Source organism: Lissotriton vulgaris, chromosome 2_1 (genome assembly GCF_964263255.1).
Source record: "Lissotriton vulgaris chromosome 2_1, aLisVul1.2, whole genome shotgun sequence".
In the NCBI taxonomy this organism is placed as follows: domain Eukaryota; kingdom Metazoa; phylum Chordata; class Amphibia; order Caudata; family Salamandridae; genus Lissotriton; species Lissotriton vulgaris.
The window spans coordinates 2,121,716,048-2,121,736,404 of record NC_141687.1 but is presented as its reverse complement, the minus strand read 5'-3'; the positions used below and the strand labels follow the sequence as shown (position 1 = coordinate 2,121,736,404).

At 46.8% G+C, this 20,357-nt stretch overlaps 1 protein-coding gene across 1 annotated transcript in view; it reads left to right on the top strand.

Moving 5' to 3' along the window:
• Positions 1–10,709: 10,709 nt before the first annotated feature.
• Positions 10,710–20,357, top strand: part of LARP6 (La ribonucleoprotein 6, translational regulator) — a 68,996-nt gene continuing 59,348 nt past the window's right edge. The window contains exon 1 of the mRNA XM_086958404.1: positions 10,710–11,884. Coding sequence (XP_086814530.1) covers positions 10,710–11,884 — 1,175 coding nt within the window. The remainder of the gene's footprint in view (positions 11,885–20,357) is intronic.

Sequence of the window (20,357 nt, the reverse complement as noted above, 5' to 3'; positions counted from 1 at the left end):
GGGGCCATTGTGGAGATTAAGCAAGCTATTGCCCAGAGTCACAGAGTGTGAACCCGTGAATCGAGTAGGCACCGGAGCGAGAATTGTCGAGTCCATGGACATTTCTAGGACTCAAGACCCCGCCGAGCCGGGAATTGAACCCTGGCCCCGGGTTGACCTCTGCTTCCAGGTCTGCCTCCTCTAACCAGTGAGCCACACTTCTCCACCACCAGATCAGGACGAACCCCTCCTATATAAGCTTCAAAAGACAACTAAAAGATCTTCTCCTCAATCAACACCTCAACCCTCCGGATTCTATTGCCTAGCCTACTACTTGCTGTGGGCTTGCTCCACTGCAGAAAGTATGTGACCCAACACTGAACCAGTCTGTGATTTCTGCAACTCATGTTTCCTTAACGCTGTTTCCATCATGTCTGTAAAGCACTCTGATACCCCTGGGTCTTGCCAGCACTATATAAAACTCTTCTTAAAAAAATGTTTTGAATGGGATATCATTGATGACTTTTCTTACTACCTGATACATATCATTGATGTAAAGGGCAAAGAAGAGGGGTGCCAAAGGCAAACTTTGTTTTACTCCATTTCTGACAGAGATATTTTTTGTCTAACCTGTCTGCTGTTCCAGTGTACTTTATTTTGATTAGAGACAGGAGTGCTGGGTTTTTTTCAGAGTCCTACGAGACAGGTACTTTTAAAACTTTTCACTCATCCCACCACTCACTCACATACAATACCCTCACATGCACCATACATAGTCTATTATAAGTGCTCCCAGGCAGTCGTAGGTTGTAGCACGCCGCATCCCGTAGAGGGGTGCGAAGACCCCTATGATGAAGCATGACACCAAGGGTCCTTTTGGTGTGTGAGGGGTATTTTAAGAAACACTAAGTGCTCCACCCCACTGTGAGGAACACTTCCAAACACTACTAGGTGGATTATCTTTGTTTATATAAAATGGAGAACTACACCAAGGCGGTGAACCGCCACTCCACTGCCACTTCTCTCCTCTGCAGGAGCTCGGTGGCCATGCAGGAGGAGATGGCACACTGCAGCCAGGATGTGGCAAGGGGGCTGGTGACAGTGACCACTGCACTTGAAGTGCTACAAAATAATCAGACTGCCAATACTGGTGCAGGTGATGTGGCGGACAGTGAGGAGACAGATAGCCGCAGTAGTGAAACGCCCCCTGTTACAGAGTCCAGGAGGCGCAGCGGACGGCAAAGTGGTGGCACAGGACAGATTGCCTGTGAGGACAGTGTATGCAGAGGAAGCAGCAATGTTGTGCGTGGGCGCAGGAGGTAATGCCAGGCACACTTGTTTTTGATAATGGGTGAATTAACCCATGGCGGCTTTGTAGGCTGTTTGGAATTTGGACTGCTATGTTCAGCCCTTCATGATGTGGCGTAGTGACATGCTATTAAACTATGTCACTCACACACAATTAGTGGCTGTGTCTCCTTACTTACCTAGAAATTGTTCCGTGTAATCTCAGCCCTTCTTTGCCTCCCATCTGGTGCTGGTGCCGCTCCTGCTGGGCTGGGCTCTGGCTGTGGACAGTCATCGTCATCGTCCTCAGAGTCGGTCAAATCGACTGCTGTCCCTTTCTTAGTTGCCAGGTTATGCAGCATAGCACATGTAGCCATGATCTTCCAGCAGATGATGGGTCTGTAATGACGGGCACCTCCGCTTTTGTGGAGGCAGCGGAACCTGCTCTTCAACAGTCCAAACATCCGCTCCACAATGTTGCGTGTTGATTTCTGCGCAGCATTATATCGTCTCTTACTTGGGGTTGATGGGTTCAGGTAAGGAGTGAGGATGAAGGCCTGCACGGCATATGCGCTATCGCCTAGGTGAGAAAGAAAGTGCCATTAATAACAAACACCCACACATTCATCAGCAGTATACATCAGGGTGTGTCACAGTGATTTACCTAGCAGGTATCCTTCTCCACATTCTCCCACAGCCAGACGTGTGTATATCTCACTGTTGTGGAAAATGTAGGAGTCATGGGTGCTCCCAGGATATTTTGCCATGATGTCCGTGATGATGTTGGTTGCATCGCAGATGACCTGCACGTTGATGGAGTGGGTGGATTTTCTGTTACAGTAGATGTACTCGTTGGCTGCAGGTGGGCAGATAGGTATGTGTGTCCCATCAATGCACCCTATCACATGCGGGAACTGTGCCTTTTGGTATTAGTCTGTTTTTGTTTTCTGCAGTTCAGCCTGTGTGGTGGGGTAGCGTATGTAGTGATGCATCCTTTGCATCATGGCATCCAGGAAATTGTTAAGTACCCGGGAAAGGCAGCTCTGCGACATACCACCGGCCGCAGCTATCACCCTCTGGTAACTTCCTGATGCTAATAGGTGGAGGCTACAAAGCACCTGGACATGTGGTGGTATATCGTGCGCCCTTGATGTAGGGTGCTCCAGGAGTGGGTGCAGGTCCCGTATCAGGTCCAGGATAGTTTGGGGGTGTAGCCTGTACCTTTCATGAATTTCTGCTTCAGTGAGTTGAAATAGTGTGATGCGGTCTGTATATGCGCTCCTCCCTTCTCCAGATCCTCATTCCTGCTGCCTGTAGTCGTAGCCGCCTTGCAATAAAGTAGAGGGCCGCCATTGTGTTGATACTGTTGCATTTTGGGTCTGTTTAAATGCTGTGCACATGATTACCACCTGCTTTGAGTCAGTGGTAATTACCGACTCTTAAATACCGAATTTCATGAAATTCGGTATTACCGATTTTTGGTACATCTCTTTTACCGATTCTTATTTACCGAATCGGTATCTGGGGTTTTCGGTATCTCCGATTTAGTAATAAGGAATCGGTAACTGGTTTTCCTTATTTTACCGATTCCTTATTACCGAATCCATTCGAAAATTGCAGTTGGCTAAATACCGGTCGGTAACAGTGAAATTTACCGATTTTCACCGTTACTGACCGGTATTTAGCCACCTACATCAGGCCCTAGTAGGTGGACGGGATCACACACCTATGGTAAAATTCAGGATCTCAGAAACCATAAACGGTGCACATGTGACTAGCTGAATTAACAGACAACGAAGTTCTTTCAATCAGGTAACCGTAAAAACAACAAGTGCACCTACTCCTATTTTTCATCGGTCCAAAGGGAATAATGAAAAATGTTGGATCTATGCCAATGGAAGGAGGAAAATCTCATGGGCCTTCAGTGAGGATTCTGCTTAACACCTGCTAGGGTGTACCATTTCAACATACAGTCTAACCCTTCCATGGCGATGACAGTTGAACTAAATACTGCGAAAGTTTTTTAACTGGTCAGAAGAAACACTGCCACTGGAGGGGCACAGACCATACCTCAAACTGCAGTATCACAACAAAAGTTATGTATATTTATATGGTTATGTACGATCTGCCTACTCTGGGTAGTCCCACACTTGAATACTACCGGAAAATTGCTACGTCCAAAGAGATTCACTAATGGGGAACTATAGTGCCTGTGTAGGGACCTCTTGAATGTCACCTACAATTACAATAAAAAGGACACCAGCATCCCCGCATGCACTGCACAGCACTCTTTTATATAACACACGGTATCAGCACATGACCACAGTCAGCTCCCAGGCATCAGCCAGGTCATATCATGTCTCCACATCGATCCCACACATGGTAGGCGCAGATAGACTGTACTTGTCCCAAGAAGTTTCAGAGAAAGCAAAATACCTTTACCTATGTAAGATAAGAGCCAAGATTAACAGGATCCACATAGGGTAATTGTAAACCTAACCCGATATGACACCAAGCCAACAGCATTATACATATTCACTGAACCCACTGATATCCAAACCACGCTGGACAGAATGCTTATCAAGGGCACCACAGGGGAAGAAATCACTTGGCACAAGATTTCCCAGTAAAGAGATTTTTGGAGCTAGCAAACCCCCCAAATCAGTACACAAACATGTCTGTTCCAGCATTCATCTGTGGTCAGAGAGTGGCTCTTGTTTTAACCGGGGCGGTCTTCTTTAACAAGTGGTAGCCCGACATGGAATTCCTATGTAGGGCCTTTCAGCTCAGGAAAAAAGGGGGAATGGGTCGCATGGTGGGGGTGAATGAAAGTATGACTAATCCATGTCAAGAAATCTGGGACACTGAGGTAAGTGGATACACTTGGCTAGAAGGTAAAAGGTCAACCTGTGATTGTATAGAAACATACACTGTATTCCTTCTGTTTCAGGAGAAAAGAAAAGCTTCTGATGTGTTTGAATGCTAACTACAGAGTGATATTACATATTTCAGATATGCAATGGGGCACCTCCACACTTATGGAATTTTATTGGCAGTATGGCGAGCATGCCTATACTCAGCTGGTTCCCGTATAGAGAGAACTGTGTTCCCTGGTCCCACTGCACACCCAGACCCTGGTCATTCTTGAAGAGCAAACAGACTTGTACCTGCACCCGTTAAGAAAAAAGACCATCCTGCTGCGAGTGGCGGACTATTTTGGCTGGACTAAGTTCAAAAAATTCCACAAGAATTGAGGCTGTTCACTGAAGCACAGTTGGGGACGGGGGGTCAATACCCTTCTACACCCTGCAAACAAAGGATAATGCCCGCCGGCTACGATTAGCCTGGTGGGAAATGCTCAAAATGATGAACAGCACTGAGCTTGGCGTCAATTTGATCAAGGAAGATATGTGAGTCACCCGCCTTATTGTAATGCAGCACCTTTATGCACTGGATGTAATGATCGCTATAAAGAAAAGGGTCTGTGCCAAGATCGGCGCCTCCTGTTGCACGTTCATCCCAAGGAATGACATGGACAATAGAACACTGACCCTTGCCATTCAAGCACTGCATAATCTACAAAGAAGCATTTGTGACGAGGAAGGTGCCCCTGAGCAAAAGCGTTTTTTCAAAATTGGTTCTCCTAGCTCCCACGATGGATACCCAGTTTATGTAAATCACTGTTGCCAGTTATTATTGTATTTATATTGGTATACAGGGCTATACAATTGGGGATCACCTGCTGTAAAAACGCAGTCTTCAAACTGGGTAGGATGCAAGTAAATATGGAAGGTATTAGTTGTCAATAGCGAACTTAAGGGACAACAGGCCCTGAATGCAGTAATTGTCAAAATGCATGAGTCAGGTAGTTGAAAAATAAACTTGTGGGGGGAATATTAATATGAAAATAGATACATACATCGATGAAAATTAAATATTGTCTTTCTTAACAGAATCTCTTAAACAAATGAGAGGGACCCCTTTTACACCAAAGGAATAGGTTCTGTTAACAGAATCACCTGTTGTGATCTCTACATCGAACTCGATTCGTAAATATGTAGTTAGGCAGGCCCTGAGACCTATGCCCAGGAATTGCTGATTGAAAGGTTACAGGTGGGAGGTTGCATAGCTGCCAAGCAAACACTCAGGCAGGAAACTCTTGATCAATCCCACAGATAGGCGCAGCGACTTTACAATGGTCAGGGTAGATCGCCTCAATAAAGCACCCATGGCCAGAGGGGATATGAGTGCTCCTAAAAACACCATAAGGTCAGATACCACATGAGTTAGGAACACATAGACAATCAGGACCTAGCACACAAAGTCATCATGCACTCCCCATGCCGGACATCTGTACATGTTCACCACTGGTCACACTATCTCCAAGTGAGGTTGAGACCCACCTATGATAACCATTTAACCATTAACCCCTTCTCCGCGGTGCAAATTCCGCCGCTGTGCGAGGGGAGGCGTGGTGCTGCGGTGCTCATGACGGCTCCTGGCCCTCATAAATCACAGTGGGCGTGTGTGTTCATAACGGCCGGGAGCCGTCCGAACTCCGCTCACTGATTAATTCCCTCACACAGGCGGAAAAATAACACCGCGTGGGAGGAGCGGCAACGTTCAGATGACACCCAGCCGTCATGAGCACACGCCTATGATGACTCATGATGGGCGGGAGCCGTCATGAGCAGCGAAGAGTTTAATTTAGGGCAGCGACCAACATTTCTCACCATATGTGGTATGCTGGAAAGTTTTTATTACTACCTGTTGTGATTTGTATATAAGACACAAGCCAAATGTAAATTGAGACAGCCCTCAGACCTATTATTATTATTATTAAAAGAAATTTGTAAATAGCGCAACTAAACCTGCAGGCATCAAGGCGCTGGAAGATGGTAAAAGGAAAACTCAAAAATCACCTGAGGAAGAATTAGAGATAGGCTCTTGAAATAACCAGGTCTTGAGTGCTTTACGGAACAGAGTGTGGGAAGAGATCACCTTAAGGTCGTTGGGGAGCGTATTCCAGAGTCTAGGTGCAAGGAAGCGAAAGGACCTCCCGCCCCATCTGGCCTTAGATATACGAGGGACAACTAGCAAGCTTTTACTGGAAGAGCGGAGTGCTCTACCAGGGGTATAATAGGCCACCAGAGCGCGAATAGCCTCCGGTCCGGACTCATTGAGGGCACGGTGTGTAAGGCATAAGGCCTTAAAATTAATCCTCGCCTTCATGGGGAGCCAGTGCAGGTATTTTCTGCTGGCCGTGCCTGAGGAACGTTTAGGGGCACCCACAACAAACCAGGCAGCCGCATTCTGCACAGTCTGGAGGCGCTGGACCAGACCATTGCTAATGCCAAGATATAGTGCATTGCAATAGTCCAGTCTGGAGGCAATGAGCGCCATTACTACCTGTTTGCGTGCCTCAGGGGAAAGATAATTAATGATTTTTCTTAAAATCCTCAGAGCATTGCAACAGGTGGACACAGTCCTGCTGACCTGCTTGTCTAGCGAGAGAGTAGTGTCCAGAATGACCCCAAGGTTGCGGGCAAATAGGGAGGCAAGGGGCAGGTGCCAAGGATAGAAGGCCACCAGTCCATAGACCAGATCTCACTTTTGCCCCCAAAAATGAGGACCTCCGTTTTCTCCCCATTCAACTTGAGGAAGTTCTTAACCATCCATCCGGCGACCGCCTCCATGCAGTTTCTGAAATTAAGAGCAGTTGTGCTCACAGATTGAGATATGGAGGCCATAATCTGCGTGTCGTCGGCGTAGGAAAGAACTTCTAGCCCAAAGGATCTTATAAGCCTGGCGAGTGGGGCAACATAGACGTTAAAAAGCGTCGGGTTCAACGAGGAGCCCTGAGGGACCCCACACTTCACAGGCTTAATGGGTGACGTATACTCGCCTAGCTTAACCCTTTGCTTCCGTTGGTCGAGGAAGGATGTTAGGAGGCTGAGTGCAGAGCCCTTGACTCCCAGCTCGCTGAGTCGGCTAACCAGAATGGTAGGGGACAGGGTGTCGAAAGCCGCCGTAAGGTTAAGTAACAATATAAACGGTGGTTCTGTTGGGCAGAAAATTTCTTCCAGTTTACATATATTATTTCATTGATTTCTTTAACAAAAACACGATATTATCATAATTGCAATTTATCAAGCTCAAACGAAAACACAGATAAAGAAGCCTGTGGACTGAGAAGGAATATTCCACAGTAATTGCCAACAGTAGTGGCACATAGGAATATTTCCAATCGAATATTGTCTTGGCCAATCTTTTAAATTCCAATTGTCCTTTCACCTGTACATATCTCACTGTTTATAGTTGTTCACTGCACGAAAAATCACTGCAATAATATATCACTGTCACTTTATTCTGATGCGCCGTTTTGTTGAATCTGTAAATTTATACATTGAATGCAGGGTTGCTATGAATGATATTGAATTCATAAAATAATTATTCTGTACCCTACTGGTTGTTTTGCATTTGCATTTTTTCGTTTGAGCTTGATTAATTGCAATTATGATAATATCGTGTTTTTGTAAAAGAAATCAATGATATAATATATGTAAACTGGAAGAAATGTTCTGCCCAACAGAGCCACTGTTTATATTGTGTATAATGCCCAGGTTCTGAGGGATACTGGGTTACCCCATAGTAACTTACTGTAAGGTCAAGTAACACCAGTACTAGTGCTTGTAACTGTTCTCCCAGCTGAACTGTTTAATTAAACAAACTGTTCCTGTTTTGCCAATTGCCTCCTGCCTTCTGTTTTTCCTAAGGTATTCTAACTCAAGCAACAAATGTTTCTAGCTCAAACGGATCAAAAAATTGTAAAAACAAAAGGTGTTGTTGTGTAGTGGAAGGCCCCTGCAAAGGTTAATTGGGCACCTTTCAGTTGCCTATGCTCTATTTGGTGTTAAACTGTTTGCTGTATTTGGTATGAATGGGGTGTAACCTTTACCAAGAAAGTGTTAACGTGTAAAAATGTAAACATAATGAAGAAATACTGTTAGGATGGGAATTATTCTGCTTGTCTCTGGAGAGAGTGCCTCCCCGGCCTTATTCTAATCTCCAGGCAAGTCGCTTAAAAGCTACTGTATGGTTTCTAGATTCCTACTTCAGTGAGCATGACAATCACACATGTCCACAGAGGGTCTCCCTGTTTACATGGATTGAGACCCTAGAGCTTGGCTCTGAGGTTGAGGCTGCATGCCTAGTGCACCCCTATTTCTCAGAGAGTGGCTACTGCCCTCTCTACCCAGGCTGCGTTAGACTGACAGTGGTGGCAGAAATAAATCTATAGTCAGGAGTGATGAGTCACTAGCCACACTCTTGATCAATTATGTGCAGTCTATCCCTTGCCTGGAGTCCTGTTGCCTTTGTCTACCTGACATGTGTGTTTGAGAGCCAGTTGGTGTACTGGGGAGGGATGGTGAGTTGAGCCATTCTGTGGACTGCGAGCCGCTCTCTTGGACATCCCAGCTCCCCCTGACCCTTCCCCATTGCCTTGGAGAGGCCTGGTGGGCTGGGGTAGACCCTCAGCTCTTATCAGGGTTTAGCTGTACTAACTCTGCTAAGAGGACCCCCCCTCCCTTGGTCAGTGCCTCCTGATCTGGAGTTAATTAAAATTCCCCTTTAGGGAATAGCAGAGGCTGGTACCAGGAAAGACCGTAGGTCATCTGTGCATGCTTTGGTCAGGCATTGAACATGCCATGAATGGTTTGTGATTGGAGGTGTAATCAGGATACAAAAGTAGCAGACCCTCTGATTGAATCATCCTATCAATCAGAGGTGATAAAAGTCTGGCCTGAGTGGTCAGCTCTTGTTCACGACTGTTTTTTGACTGGGAACGTGGCCACACCAGGTCCGTCCGGGACCCAAGGTGTGAAGGCAAGCTAATGACACTTGCTCACTGCGTCTGGAATTTGCTGCAAAATATTGTGCCAAGAACAGCTGTTTCTGTAAGGCTCGACGGACTGGAGATTGGAACAAGGAAATCGCAGCCTCAACATTGGATTACTGTGATTGTTGTGTATCTGTATATCTGTACTTTAGACATGCAGTACTCTCTGCAGACGTAAATTATGTGTGCACAGGCCACCTTGTATCAATCATTCAGAAACCTTGTGTCTATCTTGGGGGTTCAGGGTTATCCCTCCACCTGTTGCATGATCTCCAAATGACAGTTGCCGCACGCACGAGCAGGCGCCATCGCAGACTGCATCACTATAAACCTGTTCTTGTTTGCCTAATTGTGTGTTTTCAGGTTGCGTTTTAACAGTGCTTGGCATCTAGGCGCTATAATACTGTTTAGGGTCAGAACTCTGGCCCAGAGGATTGTAGAAACATGTGGTTTTCACTGCTTATCCTAGTTTTATGTGTAGTATAATCCTCTTCTGTGTATTAAAGTACTTTTCTTATATAAAAAGTAAAGCACTGACTGGACATTGATTTTATCAGCTGGTAGTACAGTGTGCACAGTATTCTGAATGTCTAACCCCACCTCACCTCCTTGAGTAAGCCTTGGACTGCTCTGTGAGAGTCAAGTGCTGGAGATGAGTACTTGGTTATCCAGTTTTGGGTCCACTAGTACTGAGGTCCCGGGACACTAGCGGGGAACACTCCAGTTGATGTGATTAGCGCGCAGTAACCCCTGAGTGCCCTAGTGCCCTGGAAGCCACGTCTACAAATACAATCTCAAAAGGTGTTGCAAAGTAATTTTCCCTTTCTTGCAACATCATTTTGTCAACTCTTCCGCACAATTTAGTTTTTCGTGGACGTATAATTCCAATTGTCCTGAACATAAATACATGTCACAGCAGAAAGAAAAAAACATACCATTCCTAAGATACATATCCTGGTTGTAGGCATGTTTCACTTATTTTTCTTGCAGTTGCAAAATCTTTTACACTGTTTCTGCCATAACATAGTTTTCATCTCCTAATTACTGAGTGATGATGGGAGCTTGTCGCCTCGATATAGTGGGGGTGTACTTCTGTTTGAACAGCGATTCCAACCGTCCCCCCTATCTCCAAGCACTTCAAGTACCACCAAGCATGGAACTTGTACAATTAGGCTTCAGGCCAGTGCGATTTTTTTTTATTAAGAAAAACAAAAGATGGGTTTTTACTTGTGAATGTGCCTGTCCCACTCTCTAGAACCGGGCTTGGAAGAGAGTAACTTTTGGGCAGAGCCCTGTGATAACGGTGTAGCGCCAGGGTGGGGCCTGGGCGGTGTGAGGCTCTCTCACCTGGGGCGAAGAGAAGCTACCTTTTGGGTATAAAACGGTGCAGACTAAAACATGAAGCCAACGAGATTGTCCCTGGACAAGGCATGTAGCGCAGCGAGACCACTGGGGGAGGAGGTACAAAACACGACAGTTTGGCCCTGAACCCCGGGCCGGAAGGGTATAAAGCCCAGGAGGTCCTGGGCGGCCCCGCCTCAGGATGTTCGCGCTACTCAGGCTTTTCCTGCGCTGTTGGCTTTGGCTGCTGCCGAAGCGGGGCCAGGCTGCGCTGGGCTGGGAGCGGCTCCCAGACTCCTGGCCCAATGAGCGAACTGTGGGAAGGCGGGGGTGCGCGGCGGCGGCTGGATGCGCCTCCCCCCGCCGCCACCGCGTATTAAGCGCCCCAGACTCTGCGTCCGTCACCCCGCAGCATGCCTCCCCCGGCTCCCTAAGCCACCACCTCCGGAGGCTCCTGCGCGCCTGGGACTGGCTTCCGGCCGCCCCGCTGCTACTGCAGAGTCTGCTGAAGAGCCTGGGCTGGCACCGGGCCTGCCCCCTGGCACACATGACCGAGCTGGAGCAGCCGGCGAGGGCTGGGGCGGCTGCGGTCACCGCGGGCTGCGCAGCAGAGAGCCAGGAGGAGGGCCGCCCCCAGGAGCAGGAGGAGGGCTGCTCCGGGGTTCCGGAGGAGGGGTGCGTCGGCATTCAAGAGGAGGGCCGCTCCGGAGCGCCTGGGGCAGGATGTGCCCTTGTACAGGATGACGGTCCTCCCCTGGTGCACGAGCAGCTGGGCGGCTGTACCCAGGTGGAGGGGGCGGAGGGCGACCCCGAGGCGCGAGGGGAGGTCTCTCCGGTGGTAGAGCAGCACGACAGCTCCCGTAATCTGCATTACTGCTCCTTTCCGGAGGAGGAAGAGGCGCAGGCGAGCTGCGTCCCCGAGGCGGAGGCGCCCCCCACGGGCTGCACCGACAAGAGCCCAGCGGCGGAGGAGGGCTGCCTCGGGGCCTGGAAACATTCAACAGTCGCGTGCCGCTCGGAGATGGGGCCTCCGGCAGAGAGCGAGTCCGACCCGTTCCTGGAGGGCTCCGGCGATCCGCTGAGCGAGGGGCAGGTGAGCCTGACCCTCGAAGCAGGCACTGTGGGCATCGGAGCTGACGGCGAAAGGGGCGACGGTGGTTTAGCCCCCCGCGGAGGCAGTAGCAGTATCCTGGTCCCCAATGGTCCCGGTGACGACAGTGAGGGGGAGAGTGCTGGCCCGGCCCCCGAGCGCAGCGCCCAGGTGCAGATCACGGTGGCTATAGAGGCGGTGGAGGATGAAGACTGCGACGTCCCTTTTCCGGGTTCCCAGGAAGGAGGGGGCAGTTGCAGCGAGGACGACAGAAACGACAAGTACAGGTACCCCCCCCCCCCCTCTACCCCAATGTGTTAAACAGTGTATAACAGCAGTGTAAAGGACCACATTCCACACAGCATCCGTAGTTCTTTATTTGGAAACACAGTCCTGCTTTATCATCACGAATGTTTTTGGATAGTGCTTTTTATATGTGTACATTCCCAGACTGGCGCTGCATGTGCGGGGAGGCAACACTAAAGATGGGGCGACGCTGCTAGGGTGCCATGAATAACTTGCGATTGCATCAGATGGTAAAATGCGGGTGCACGGCGGATCAGTACGTCTGACTCACTGTTTACAGCGGCAAAACAAAACGCCCCCGTAGTTTTAAAGTCTGAGATTGGGCCTCCTTCGCTTGACACCACTCTAGGGCCGCCCCTTTCTCACCAGGAATCTGTTTACTGAGGTGATGTGTCTGGAGCGCCTTTCTGTCTGACATCTTACACATGCACTACTTCGACTGGAGGCCTTTAATTATGTACAAGGGAGAAAGTCCATTCTAACGGCCCATTCACTATAATTTATTGGATCATGTAATGTGTCTGGTCCATCCAATGTGTCTGGTCCATCCAATGTGTCTGGTCCATCCAATGTGTCTGGTCCATCCAATGTGTCTGGTCCATCCAATGTGTCTGGTCCATCCCTGGTTTGTAGAATCGCCGACTGTATAAACGGATTCAGATATACAAAGTCAGATAAAGCACTTGCCCTGCCTGAGAGGCGCGATGTATGAGACTATACACCACATAACAACCTTACATGGAGATAAGACAACGTCCATTACCACTATAACGCCTTCCTATGGAATATCGTTTTATATCTCTGACCGACTCCTCCTTTGCTAACCTCTCCTTTTCTGTTTGCCTCCGCCATACAACTGATCTACCTGAACGATTGTCTCAGTGAAACACTCAGTAGTGACATGTCGGTCATGTATGTTTAATGTGTGTTTTACACGGGTCTACAATGTAATGCGGAGCCCCACACAGCACCTGCTCCGAGTGTAACAAAATAGTTTTCAGGGAAGGATAACATGGGGCATATCCACAATGTAGCGTTAACTATTAATACAACTATCATGGCTGACTCTGCAATAACGGGGCAGAGCTGCTCCCCAATATATAAATTGATTTTTGAGCATTGAATTCCTTAAAAACCTGGATCTTGGTTAATAACTTATCCACTCGGACAGCCGCGAGGGTGGTCATTGGGCCAAAGGCAAACATCCCGCTCCGTTTATTGAAGAGTAAGACGGTCCTAAATGGGGGTTTATGGGTGCCTCGCGCCCCATTGCCACTTGAAACTGCTGCACCCGTGATAACTAAAGCACCCTCTTCATAGAACCCGTGTTCCTCCGTCCTTCCTTTGTGTATCAGTGTGCAGGCCTGCCACCTGTTTAACAGTAACTGAATTCCAAATTGTTTTATGGACTTCGGCATTAGGTTTTGTCTACAAAACCTGCATTTTGTAGAGCATGACTGTCAACCCCTCTCGTGGGTTTAGTATGCTATTAATAAAAATGTGAAATAAAATGTGTGGGAGCAGTCGTCTGACACTTGGACACGGGGCTGTGTTGCTAACAAATGGGCCCGCCTTGACCGAAGATCTCAAACAGCCCACTGTTATCAGTTCAGCATCATATGACTGGGTAATAGCTCACTTAATCCCCGACGGCCCCAGCGCCTCGATCCACTTAGGAGTGAGAAGTCGCGCTTTCCAAATATGGAATTTAGATTTCCAATTTATTTTGTTAAGAAACTCCAACGGAGGTCCTCAAAAACAGATTAAAAAAGACAAACTTTACATACAATACAAAATTCTTCCTTTATGTTTAGATTTCGAATTTAGACTGGAGCCACCTGTTACCCAGGCGTGTAGATACGACGATGGGCTGGGAGCACCTGAGCCAATTTCAAAGGGTAATGAGTGACTGGGTGAAGTATATGGCAGGGCAGCTCATCACTGCTGTGAGCGCCCTGGTGTTATGAGCCTGCCAGCACGTGCCCTGACCGAGATGCCGTGAATGAAAGGATGCCTTTTGCAAAATGCTCGATGCACAGAGACCTGTTTCTAACTGCACCTGGCACACTTGTGGGTGCTTTAACATGACACGGCTCTTCCCTTGTGACGTGGGTACCCGCAGGTATTTTCGTAGAGTCCAGTTTAGATGATTACCACCGTCATAATCTTCTTTCCTGGCAGCCCGCATCTCTGAAAGGATTTTCGGCCTCTTGTTCTTTATCCCACCGGTCCCCGCCTGTCTTGCACCCACCTGCAGCACTGTGCTCTGGGCAGGACTCTGCCATCAGAACTGTAACACTAAACTCGCTCAAATGTAGCCTTACACGACACGTCTGCTGTTTCTATGGTGTATCGTTAGCAACAGGAGCATATGAATTGTACACATGTCAACAGTGCTACGAAGTGGCTCCTGTTGCAAGTGTGCGCGTAATAAAACATTTCAATATGCTTGTTTCTGGTGCAGTAGTACTTTAGGGAGTATTTTGCCATGCTTGGTTCTTTTAGTGTGAGGTGACTGCCGTGACCAGAGGCCACGGGTGACGTGCTTACTCCATGGCGGTGACTAGGTGTGCCTGCGCCTCCGGCTGCCATGACAGTCACTGCTCTTTGGAGTGCTGTGCTTTGCTCTGTGCCCCGGGGTGCAGTTGTAACCGCTGGTTTCCCAGCAGTAATCGCCTGCTCCGTCCGCATTCCTGCCGCCACTCCTCGCTGCGAGGCCGTCCTCCCCGGAGGGAGGGGGCGGTGATTCGACGCACAACAACAAGGCGAGCGAGCGGGCTGTGATTGAGCCGAGGTGCAGCCGCTGCTCCGAACCTCAGCCCCCGGCCCCTTCGCGCGCGACCCAACCCCAATTCTGACGCACTTTCCGACCTGTGACGATAAACGATCTGCTGGCGGAATACCAGCGCGACCCGTGTCGTGTGTAGGCTGGCTGAGGCCCTGTAACCTGCCCCCACCCCCTCTAGGCCGCTGGTGTGTGAGTGCACGTAGCTGCAAGACTTCCGCCGCTCACACCTGCAGCTGAAGGGCATGTGGACGTCATTCGTTGATGCTGAAATTAGCACACCAGGCTCCTTCGACACTGTCAACCATAATTGACATAGGGCTCGGCCTGATATTATTTGCACGTACCCAGCTCTAGGTCATACCTGCCCCCTCAGAAAGGATGTTCGCTTATATTATTGCTTGAACCTTTGTAATAGAATCCGACGTTGACTGGTCACCTCTCTGCCTAGAATATGATGCAAGTAAACCCTTGTTGCCGCTTTGCCAACGTGTTCTCTTAAGCCATGAATTTCCTCCCTTACTTTTCCTAACACGAATCCCCATTGTGCATTCCTGTTTTTTGTACCATAAAGTGACAGAATATAGTGCACTGTTAAGACATGTAGGACACACGTTCTCAAGTATGCCTGATGCATATCGTTTTAAGTATAATGCTTGTGATCACATTTATAATATCTTCCATAGAAGACATTGGTAGTGTGGTTTATGCACAAGCAACAACTCCACCCTGCAGACTTTAGCAGTTGTATCTAGCTAAAGTTTGGGAGAACTCCTTTTCATGAACACTACAGAAGTATATTGCTCCATCTAACCCCTCTCTCCAGTGCACATTATGACAGTGGGTTATTGGCACAGCGTTGGCAAATTACCTGGATTATTGGCCCTTTGTGCAGATATTGCTTTCCAGATGTGATGGATCCAACAGAGGTTCTTCACTGATACATTTCGTTGTCAGACTAGGTTTCAAACAGTTTAAAACTGCACCACAGGCTGCAGTGGAGGCCGAAGACCTACTTTTAAAAGGGTACTTTAGTGGATGGCACTAGGATTGCTGCTAGTAGCATTTAATGTATAGGCCCTGGGTACATGTAGTTCCATATATTAGGGACTTAAAACTAAAATAAACTAGTCATGTTCATTTTCTGAAATACTTTAAACTCCAAACTTCACCCGGGAATTCTCTCATTCATCTCATCAATCTCCTATGTTCAAGACATTCAATAGGTAAGATAGATTTATGAATCTTCATATCCTGACTGCCACGATCACCAGAGAACTCCAATTCTAGTATTCAAACATATGGAAAAATAATTAAATTGTTAGCTGGGAGATAGACTTGTATGTTTGAACCAGAATCAGAGTCCTGTGAGTCTTTACTACTGCTCTTTATAATACCCTACAGAAGTGTCTGGGACATCAGTACATTATGCAATGTTAGTAATGCCACACACGCCACATATCTGACAGTCTTCCCCCTGTTCCAATCGAAGCAGTTAAATCTGCCTCTTGCTGTACATTAGCATCTTTGTGAGTCTCTTAATCGGCAAGTCCGCTCTATAGCTCAAGTGTATCGCAAAGAATATTGTGATCTCTGAATGATCTTTGTTTCTCCCTCAGTGTGGAAGTGGGTCTGATGGAATACTGATCCCCGGGGTAGGATGATCCTGAAACGTCTATGGTAGCCAGACATATAACCTTTGCTGGCATAAAGGGTCCAGTTTTGCCCGAGACCACTCCTAGTGAACACCAGATTGGAAGGTTGTTCTTGGGTTCTCAACTTGGGTTAAGACTGGGAAAGGAATTGGGGCGATTTGTTTAGGTACTGTTACATTGCACACAATGCTTTCAATTAAAATGTTGCCCTTTCTTTTCCAACAGTTCATGGGCAGCTGATGGTAAATTGATATTAAGCAGCTAAAGTTCATGAGTGGGCAAAGGCAGTCACTTCTTAATGGGTGAAATGAGTAGTCGAGTTCAGGAATAAAAGTATCCATGCAAGCGCAGGTCTGCACATTTTTCTTTCCGGTCACATTGAATCCGAATCATAGGCACCCATACCCCCCTTACTGCAGTCAATGGCCACAGGGCAGCCAGCATGAAGAAATATTTAGGTCCTGTTTGTACTGATCCAAGACCTGCAGAAAAATATACTGTATGTACATTGATTGCTTGGTTTTGGCTGGGCAGAGGACTCTGTGCAATTGACTTATTCCATCTCTCAAATAGCGCCCCCTGACACAGCCACATGATTAACTTAGCAAGCTTGCTGGGAAGGACGCCAGCCACACCCATTAAGAGATCAGGCAGTTTGCTAAGTACCAACTGCCAGGGTTGCACCTGTAGCCATGGGAAACATAAGGTTCTGCACCCATGCTACCTTTTTTCTGGTGCACCTATGGTGGCAGGAGCACCTCTGATTGCCGTTCTGGTCTGTCTTGACCATGTGGTTCATTTACAATGTGATGGGTGGATCCATGCGGCCAGTGCTCTACTCTTGATTGCACTGTTGGAAATGAGCAAGGTTTGTTAGGACCTAATCACTGAGGCTGAAGCGAGGGCATATTCTGGTTAATCTTGATGTGGCTGCAGTCCTAGTGCTGCAAATCATGGCAGAATTAAGTTGGTGTGGTAGTCCAGATGGGTTAAACCTGGGAACAAAAGCTTGTTATGACAGTGAATCTATTTACAGTATCCTAAAGCTACACCATGAGATGCAACTGTATGAAGTAAAGCGAGAAACACTGGAGAAGTGAATGGGAGAATCTTTGATCTACCATGATCATTTTATATAGGCTGAACTTAGTCTTTTTATTAAGAATGGCTCTTATCAGCTTTGTATCAGCGGGTAGGGCATCAGGCAAGTCCAAATTCTTATAAAGGATAGGAATCCGCTGCACTCCAAGGGTAAGATGCGGTATTCAACAGGGTATACCAGGAAAGTTAAGTTATTTAGGGTGATCAGGATGCTGCCCTTACTGTCCAGGAAGGGCAGGAAGTGAATAACACGTGCAAAACCTTGTAGGCACAAGGTGGGTGACCTGAGCACTCCTATTTTCCATTCGAACTAATTTAGGAAAGAACGAAAATATATCAACTATTGCTCAATATATTAGGAAGTGGAAAAAGCTGGACATTAATACTTTAAATGCCTTTCTTGAAACTAATGGCCCATGTACAAAATCAGACATTAAAAGCCTTTCTTTTTCAGTACAGAATTGGCTCATGACAGCCATTGATTCTTGCCTACCTAAAACAAAATTAAGAGGCCATACCCGTCATCCTCCTGCCCCTTGGTTTAATGACACTCTAAAGGAAGAAAAAACTAAATGCAAAAGTGCGGAGCGCAATTGGCGGAAAACCTATTCCTTGGAAGCAAAACAAACTTATAAATCTAAATTGACGCACTATCAGATGTTATGTAGAAGAGCAAAAACAGATTATGTCTGTATGACAATTACGGAGGCGTTAAAGAAATCAAAAACATTGTTTAATGTTGTAAAAGAGCTTGCAGGATCTAACACTGTTCAAAAACCACCCGATTTAAACAAAAAACAGTGTGACCAGTTAGCTTCCTTCTTTCTCAACAAAGTGGACAAAATTCATAAGGGCATAGAGCTCGCACAAAAAAATCAACACCAGCTTAATACGATCATTCCTGGTGATCCAATTATGGAAGTTGGCGATGCTTCCAAAGAGTTGGACTCTTGTGCCATTGACAAAAGACATGCAACCTTAGAATGTTGGCCACCGCTAAATGCCGACATGGTTGTCAATTTACTAAATACGATCAAATCCGGCTCACCAAAGGACCCCTTACCCTGCTCTGTCCTAAAACAATTGAATAGAAATGTATTGACGTCCATTACAGATCTACTTAATGCCTCTCTTCAGGAAGCATACGTTCCAGCAGAATGGAAGCATGCTATGGTCCACCCATTGTTGAAGAAGGCTGGAGCGGATCCAAATATGCCCTCCAACTTTAGACCAATATCTCTTCTGCCTATCTTTTCAAAAATCTTGGAAAAGCACGTGCATCAGGTGCAGTCGGAATTCATAAAAACACACGATCTCCTTCCTTTACAACAATCTGGATTCCGTGTAGGTTTTTCTACGGAAACGACGTTGCTTGGAGTGACAGAAAACATCCGCGCCACGATAGAAAGAGGAGAAACTGTGGCACTCCTATTATTAGACCTGAGTGCCGCGTTCGACACTGTTTCACATGTGGTGCTGTTACGAACACTCTCCTCCATAGGTATTCATGGCGCAGACATAAATTGGATTGAGTCACTGTTAAGCAATCGTACGTTTCAAGTTTTTTCTCAGTCTGCCTGCTCTGAGACTTTACTTCTTAAACATGGAGTACCACAGGGCTCAATTTTAAGTCCACTGCTTTTTAATTTGTATATGAGTCCTCTTGCGAGATTAGTTGAGGAGACAGGTTTGAATATGTTTTCATATGCTGACGATTCACAGCTCCTTTTCTCTTTCTTCAGCCGAAAGTAACCATCCTTCCATGCTAAAATTAGGGTTAGGTAAGATCCCTGGATGGATGCAGGATAATTTTCTTAAGCTTAACGGCGAGAAAACGGAGCTAATTATTCTTGGAAAAAATAGAGAGGCCTGGGGACCACAACATTGGCCATCTGAAATGGGCCCTCTTCCTATACCTGTTTCACAGGCACGTAACTTGGGAGTCATCATTGACAAATCTTTAGATATGCACCAGCAAGCCGTTAAGACTTCTGCTACATGTTTTGCAGTCTTAAAATGGCTAAAGAAGATCTGCTGGATGCTCCCTGATGGCACCAAAAAAACTGTCATCAATGCCTTGATTACTTCAAGGCTAGATTATAGTAATGTGCTGTACCTAGGGGCAAAGAAAGCTACAATCAGAAGGCTGCAATTAGTACAAAATGCAGCGGCGAGACTTCTTTTCAAAATCCCTATGTCCTGCCCCACTACTAAATACATCCGTGACCTTCATTGGCTGAATATTGAAAATAGGATTAGGTTCAAATCCTTATGCTTTATGCACAAAATTTCAACTGGAACTGCTCCTAAATATCTGCGGAACCTTGTGCATCCTTACTTACCTTCGAGAGTCCTTAGATCAGCAACCGCTAATAACTTCATTATTCCCAAAATCAAATTATCACGGATGGGGGGAAGATCCTTTGCCTTCTTAGGCCCATCCCTCTGGAACAAGATGCCTCATTCCTTACGTTCGGAAGTCAGCCATGTGATGTTTAGGAAAGCATTAAAAACGTGGCTTTTTAACATCTGATATTGACTGGCAAAATACGCATTTCTGAACTACTAGCGCCGGGAAACCCCTTGGTGGGTAGCTGTAGCGCTATACAAATTAAATAAATAAATATGTGCCGAATAAGCGAAAGGTACTCGATAGGTATAATGGTTCAAAGTTTTATTCACTTTGTCACATTCAATTAGTTTGATGTGTAATCACAAATTTTAATCCAAACGGTCTCCATGTAAAAGAAAGCGAAGCAAATGTTTTTTTCACATGATAGTATCCAAAAATTCCATAAGTGGCATCATGTACATGGTTGAAATCCCCAATGCATTTCGAGCGGATCGCTCTTCGTCAGGGGGTTAGTACTGTAAACAAGTGAAAAGAAGGTACATCAGTCAGGAGCCGAGTGT